The sequence below is a fragment of the Prosopis cineraria genome, unplaced genomic scaffold, assembly GCF_029017545.1.
Source record: "Prosopis cineraria cultivar Desert tree isolate PC_DT_omini unplaced genomic scaffold, ASM2901754v1 PC5, whole genome shotgun sequence".
Taxonomy (NCBI): Eukaryota; Viridiplantae; Streptophyta; class Magnoliopsida; order Fabales; family Fabaceae; genus Prosopis; species Prosopis cineraria.
Genome location: NW_026555336.1, coordinates 30,727,090 through 30,733,905, shown reverse-complemented (window position 1 = coordinate 30,733,905; position 6,816 = coordinate 30,727,090). Strand labels below are relative to the sequence as shown.

Below are 6,816 nucleotides of genomic sequence, written 5' to 3'. Positions count from 1 at the left end.
TAATTAAAACCTTAAAGAAAATGAGGGGACGTGGCGTGGCAGGACCAGGCGAGAAAGGCGAAGATTGAGAATGCGATGGTTTTTGAACTGTGTGTGTGTGTGTGTGATGTGAGGACCTGTGTTGGGAAACTAAAATCCCAAGTCAGAAAGCAATAATCAAAAAGCCTGATTCTCCCTATTTTCTTTTCTTTTTTATTATTATTATTTATTATACCCTCCAAAAGCACCCGTACTGGTACGCTATCCCCTCCTTTAAGATACGTCAAGATCTTCTCTTCTTCACTTCCCAACCTCCCTTCTGCTTCCCCTCTTCGAACACACTTCACAATACAACATCCTTTCTTCTTTCTCTTTCATTCATGCTCACTTTCGTCCACTGAGAGAGACGGCTCATTACAGAAACAACTTCGAACTCTCAATAATGCAAAGCTTCAAGACTGCTCAGTCCACCCCACAGCAACTCTATTGCCACCCTTCCTTCTTTCTTCGGTATTCTCTCTCTCTCTCTCTCTCTCTCTCTCTCTCTCTATTGTTTATACTATAGTCTTGCCTTTTGGTGGTCTGTTGTGAAGCTGAGTTTTTCTCTGTTTCTTTGGCTTCAAACAGGGGTGATGATGCCGGCCGAAATCCTGCGCGTTTCTCCGATCTTGGAGAGCTTCATCATTCCGTTTCTCCTTTTCAGCATGAGGATGCTGTTGATTTAAGCTCAAGTCTCTTTTTATACCTGTACTCTTTGTATATACATATTCGTTTTTTTGTTTTGTTTTTTGCAACAACTATTAATTTAAAATTCGTCGCAGGCTCTATGTTTACTGTAAAGTCCAGCAATGTCGCTGTTGTTCCTATTAACTTGCAGTACGGGACATTGAGCTCGGTATTCTTTCCCTCTCTTTTGTTGGTAGGAAAAGTTTGTTTATTTATTTTTGCAACCTTTGCTGATCAAAGTTTTGGTTTGGGTTTGGGTTCCTTCGTGTTTACAGAACATCGGGTCTTCAGAAATTGCTTCAACAGGAGCTGGGTGCCTGGATACAGGGCAGCATCTCATGTATCAGAAGGGAATCGCGGCTGCGCCGGCCGCCGTGCCGGTCGGGAACGGACATATGGAGAATTGGGGTGATTCCGGCATGGTGGATAATAGTCAACACACTGATACTTCCACAGATATCGACCCCGATGATAAAAACCTAGTGGGTCTCTGTTTTCCCATCATGCTCTGTTTTTTCAAGTTCCACTCTTTTTGGGATAAGGCTTTTTCTGACAATCAAATTTTCAGCGTCGGATGCAATTTACGATTACGGTGAAACAATAAGCATATTATGTTGGATGCTGATTTATTGTTGTCTCTTTAACGATGCCACAGTGTAATAGAAGTCAGCCTGGGAGAGCCGTGGTTGCGGATTCCATAGATCAATCTAAGGCCAAACCGGAGGATCCGAAGGTTGGTTTGTTTGTTTGTTTTGTTTTGTGTGTTTTTTTTAACATTTCATCCCCCTCGTGTGCACAGCTTAGTGGTCAATTCGTTTGCTGTTATTGTTGATATGTTAATAAACTGGATGTGTTCTTCTTCAGACTCTTCGTAGGCTCGCTCAGAATCGAGAGGCTGCGAGGAAGAGTCGGTTGAGGAAAAAGGTACATACTTGTAGGACTTTTATTGCTCAAGATATGTAGAAAAGGGCTGATCATAATCTTTTTCTTCTTCTTCACGACAATTGGCACGTTACTTGCAATCTTAGTCCTCTGTATGTTTCCACATGATATATATGTTACGTTTTGCATGCCTAGGACAGATTCTGGTGTACTGTTTCATTATGTTTCTGTAAAGTTCTCATCTGTTTTGTCGCCCTATTATCATTAGCTTGCTTTTGATGAGGTTAGACATATCCCGCTGTGTTAGTAGTCAGCCCTTTCCTTGATTTGTGAACTAATCTTTATGCCATAGGGTCTGTCAAGTGTTAGGATAATAAGTGGAACATATTTGGATGATTTATAGGTTTTGGTTTTGGATAGGCATATGTACAGCAGTTGGAGAACAGTCGTCTCAGACTAGCACAACTGGAGCAAGAGCTTCAACGCGCGCGACAGCAGGTGTCCAAAGCGAAAGATTTCCACTTGATGTTTTTGAGTAAAAGTAATTTTAATAGCACTTTGCTTACAGTTCATGGACCCATGAACGCAGGGAATGCTTGTTGCAGGTGGATTTCCTGGGGATCATGGTCATTCAGTGGTTGGAAATGGTATTTTACACTAAGCTGTGATTACTTCTAAACATGTTACCTGCTGCAATTCTTAAATTTTCAGGCAAAGTAGCCACCAAATAGATGAGAACATCCTTATTAGGGAACGTTGATGCATAAAATGTTTATAATGATAGGATGTGTTTCTAAACTGCATTATACACATAAATAGCAATTGTTTATGAACGGTAATAGGGCAGTAAGGAGGACCTAGAAGACATTAAACAGAAGGTTTGTTGGGCAATACCATGTGGGTATGCTGAAAAGAAATGTTTGCTGGACCTACAGGTGCCTTGGCATTTGACATGGACTATGCGCGTTGGACCGATGAGCATCAACAACTGATCAATGACCTAAGAACGGCGGTTAATTCTCAAATGGGAGATAATGAACTGCATATTGTTGTTGAGGGTGTTACAGCTCATTATGACGAGTTATTTAGGTTAAAAAGCATAGGGGCAAAGGCTGATGTATTTCACATTCTCTATGGTATGTGGAAGACGCCTGCAGAAAGATGTTTTATGTGGTTAGGTGGGTTTCGATCGTCTGAACTTTTGAAGGTGAATGGTCTAGTTCTCAAGTTTTGCTTAACCAGTATCTCTATAATGTAGAAGTATGTTATATTGATTGTTTTGTGAGTTGTACTTTGTTGATTCCAGATACTGAGGAACCAGCTTGAGCCATTAACAGAGCAGCAATTGATGGGCTTGTATAATTTGCAGCAGTCTTCGTTGCAGGCTGAGGATGCTTTATCACAAGGCATGGAAGCATTGCATCAATCTCTTTCAGATACACTTTCCTCAACCTTCCTCGGACCAACCGGTACTGGAAACGTCGCCGAATACATGAGTCAAATGGCACTTGCTATGAGCAAGCTTGCCACATTGGAGAGTTTCCTCCATCAGGTAGGAGATGTGATATGCTAGTTTCATTGTTTCTTTTCTTGGTCATTTCTCTAGCCTTTATCTATAATGTGCATGATACAAGTGAAAGTACAATTGTAAATCATTTACCTTCTATCCTTTCTATTTTCAATTTGTTGCTCATTTTCAAGCATTGAGAGGATGCTTTTTGTTGTTTTAGGCTGATCTCTTGAGGCAACAAACACTGCAACAGCTGCAAAAAATCCTGACAACGCGACAAGTAGCACGCTCATTCGTTATCGTAAATGACTACATTTCGCGACTGCGAGCACTTAGTTCGTTATGGTTAGCTCGCCCTAGAGAGTAGGGAGCGATGTATGATTGATTACTCAAAATTAGTTACATGAAGAACCACTAGGTTTTGGTAGCTGCTATGCTGATGATCTGTAATTTTTCTGTAGAAGTTTTAAGTAAATGGCGTGTTTCATCATCTTTGCCTGTACAAGTGCTGAGAAATATTCTGTGTATATTTTAACCTTCCAAGAGGTGATTGTGAAAGAGTAACTTGTAAACGTGAAGAATCCTTAAATATGTGTATGCGAATCGTTGTCACTTTTCACTAACTATGAAACAGTGTTGCACAAAAGCACTTGGCTTTATTAATAGATATATGCTTCAGTGCAAATTTCTGCCTTATTCTGATGATGTAGTGATGTTCTGGAATCCAATCTCAATCCTACTCCTATTCCTTCGAATTTTATCTTACGGTCTGATTCTGATCTGTACATAAACGGCTAGCAAGCTGAACGCGTTTTCATTTGAAAGAAATAATTAATATTGTACAGCTAATTTGCCGACAAGTTTTTCACCAATCTGTATGGATCATCAAATCTGCAGTTTTCTGCTAAACTTCGTCTTTCAAATTGTTGGTTCATCAATCCTTGGTCGCCACTGGTTTATATGTTTTTCTTTTGTTCATTCTGCCTGCAAGAATTTGTAAGGTACATGTGAATTTTATCGGCGAAGCCATTGAATCTGAATAGATCTGAGTAGATTTGATTTATTGAGATTTTCATCTGAATTTTCACCAGCAAAAATAGAACTTCAAAGTAGATTTGATAGTTAAAAATGATCCTTTTCATAAAATCAGAACTTTCTTTTTAGCAGATCAAAATAAGCCATGGATTTTAAGTTGTTTTTAGTGAAGATTGATCAAATCGAATGCTCGTCATTTACAAACACAGAACATGAAACTTTATCATGAATTTTTCATTGAAACAAATAGAATCTGTACCTGGTCCCTGATTTTTCTTGCATCTGATAACTTGAGGAATGAACACCCCAGTTCCTTTACCATTCTTCCACAAGTTCATCAACCAAACGGGAGGTGATGCACCAGAGTTCTGAGCTTCCCAGGACCAAAGATGGCTTCCACCCGGTAAGCCATAACCCGACCCGTACGAATCTACACCACCAGAGACAATACGGTTGACCCGTTTGGATTCTCCGAGGAATCCCTCGCTGTGTTCCTCGTCGTCTTCAGTTGTTAGTTGCAGAATCCGTCTCCTGATCTCAGCATAAAAGACATCATCCTCGTTCTCTGCTTCAAACAACAACGCCGGATCTGAGTTCATCTCCATGCTCTAGATTCAAATAAACCCAGAAATCCGATGGAGAAGAAGGATGAATTTTTGAATAGAGGAGTGATGAGAGGAAGAGGATCTGACAGGATTATATAGAAGAATCATCAAGTACAGAGTGCTCTGTTTGTGGTCAATGTTTTAGGTCCAAGCAACACGACTCTGTGAAATCTGCCCTTCAAATAGCGTCGAAGTTGGAAGAATGTGGCCAATTTCGCACGTTACAAGATGCCACTCGTTTTGGATCTTTATTATTACTGTTTTTATATTTTGGGAAGTAATCATTGAATCTATAAAATATAATTATATCAGAGGATTAAGTTACCAAATCGAGTGGATTAGAAAGGCTTTGGAAGTAACCTTTGAGTGACATAAATATGGATAATTGTTAATTATTAATAATCAAACATCAAAATCGTCAAGTATTCTTAATTTCTTATGTATTGGGTCGCCATAAAATATATCCAAAATCATGAATTTTAATGCTGCAGTGTTTGGTTGGCTTGATTGTGGGTTAAGAAAAGGGATGAACAAACATCAAGCCAAAGCATCTAAACTAATGGTAGAGGATCACCACTAATTACGGCGTATTTAATAAACATTAATAAAAAGGTCAACTTATTCTATTATTTGGATTTGCTTAATCTTTCACGCTAATCAATACAATACATGAACATCACCACGTCCACATGTATATCTACATGATTCTGGCATCTTTTAAAATAATACCGTAGTGAGATCTAAGCCATTCAAAACTAATTTTAACAATTCAGATTTAAAATTTGTAACATGTAATTTACTAAAAAAATATAAAAATAAAATTATATCAAATCTGGACCCTTCATATTAGTGCTCATCACAATCCATATCGCTGTGGCAGTCATTTTTTATTCACTATTACACACGATAGTTATATTATGAGTGTTCAATCTAACCGAGTTACACAACTACGGCTAAATATATATATATATATATATATATGTATGTATATGTATATATATATTTTTAAAAAATATCTTTGGTGGTTTTATTGTTTGCCCATTGAGCTTTGAATTTTACGTGTGAAATATAAAACTTAATATTTTATTTTCTAGGTCAACAAATGTGCAAGTTAATTTTGTGTTCAAAGATAGACACATATTTTTATACATTATTATTGACATAATTATATCATATACTCCCTCCATTAAAAAATATAAGGTATTTTTTGAGGAGTTAGATGTTAAAAAATGTAAGGCATTTTTAATCTTTTGAAGTGTAATTATTACTTTTTTTTCCAAAAGTATCCCTATTAATAATGACTTTATATTTATTGTTGAGTGTTTAATGAGAATAAATATAAAAATATAGATTTAGTTGAAAAGTAAGTAATTACTTTATAAGAAAGTGAGATTCAGTTAAAAATATATTATATTTTTAAACGGAGGGAGTACCAAAAATATATTTATAAAAATTAAAATATGCTGTAATGGAGAAAGTTATTAGGGTTAGGTGGAGAATTAAGGAGTAAGAGAAATTTGAATGATTGTTTGTAATGGAAGCAACAATATGTTATAGTGAAGAAGTGGGGACCTGAAGGAGGAAATATGTTTGGGGTTAGATTCCTAGGCCATTCACCGTTGGCTGAAGATTCTGCTGAAGATTCCCTCTCTTGAGTTATTCTCTCAAGGCTTTGGATTCCATTACAGACAACGACAGCCTATTCATCCTCTATTTTTAAATTCAAGTTAAAATCCATTCAAGATTCCTTTCGTCCATACAACGTTGTTTCTTTTGGCAGCTGGCTATTGTTGATTGGCTGGACATTTTGTCATGGGCTTAACAAGGCCCAATCAACTAGGAAGGTCCAGGCCGATGGTCATCATTCCCTCTTCTTTCTTGTGGAAAGTGACAACTACAGTCCCCATTCACTCCTCTACCAAAATAAAAAGAATGAAAATGAAAAATTAACATTGGCCCCTTACCAGTTACTCCCTATGGTGCAAATTGTCAAAAAAAAAAAAAAATTACCACCTAAGCTTAGTCCAAATGTAAGAAATTTAGTACTTTTTGAAATTATTTTTTCAATTTTATTCTTGA

At 37.3% G+C, this 6,816-nt stretch overlaps 2 protein-coding genes across 3 annotated transcripts; one reads left to right on the top strand and one right to left on the bottom strand.

Moving 5' to 3' along the window:
* The first annotated feature begins 303 nt into the window (after window positions 1-303).
* On the top strand, window positions 304-3,688 carry LOC129310589 (transcription factor TGA2.3-like). Of its 2 annotated transcripts, none has more exons than XM_054952478.1 (11): window positions 304-489; window positions 607-710; window positions 801-874; window positions 981-1,187; window positions 1,361-1,438; window positions 1,570-1,629; window positions 2,008-2,085; window positions 2,177-2,234; window positions 2,523-2,794; window positions 2,957-3,139; window positions 3,318-3,688. In XM_054952478.1, the coding sequence occupies exons 1-11, from the start codon at window positions 422-424 to the stop codon at window positions 3,462-3,464; spliced, it is 1,329 nt and encodes a 442-aa protein (XP_054808453.1). In that variant the 5' UTR covers window positions 304-421; the 3' UTR covers window positions 3,465-3,688. The 2 variants fall into 2 exon arrangements, with proteins under 2 accessions (XP_054808453.1, XP_054808452.1); XM_054952477.1 differs by having other exon boundaries at window positions 2,894-3,139.
* A 196-nt stretch (window positions 3,689-3,884) lies between these two features.
* Window positions 3,885-4,944, bottom strand: LOC129310590 (uncharacterized). The gene is made up of 2 exons (XM_054952479.1): window positions 4,392-4,944; window positions 3,885-4,081 (listed from the first exon to the last, which is right to left on the bottom strand). Exons 1-2 carry the CDS (start codon window positions 4,735-4,737, stop codon window positions 4,032-4,034), a joined length of 396 nt encoding a protein of 131 aa, XP_054808454.1. The 5' UTR covers window positions 4,738-4,944; the 3' UTR covers window positions 3,885-4,031.
* Between the last annotated feature and the right edge of the window lie 1,872 nt (window positions 4,945-6,816).

Bases quoted from the DNA above. Each gene is read 5' to 3' on its own strand.
- LOC129310590 (XM_054952479.1), bottom strand. From the start codon at position 4,737: ATGGAGATGAACTCAGATCCGGCGTTGTTGTTTGAAGCAGAGAACGAG. The intron at 4,082-4,391 runs GTACAGATTCTA...AAATTCTTGCAG, and splicing joins CAAGAAAAATCAGGGACCAG to GCAGAATGAACAAAAGAAAA.
- LOC129310589 (XM_054952477.1), top strand. From the start codon at position 422: ATGCAAAGCTTCAAGACTGCTCAGTCCACCCCACAGCAACTCTATTGC. The intron at 1,188-1,360 runs GTGGGTCTCTGT...ACGATGCCACAG, and splicing joins ACCCCGATGATAAAAACCTA to TGTAATAGAAGTCAGCCTGG. The intron at 2,235-2,522 runs GTATTTTACACT...CTGGACCTACAG, and splicing joins TCATTCAGTGGTTGGAAATG to GTGCCTTGGCATTTGACATG.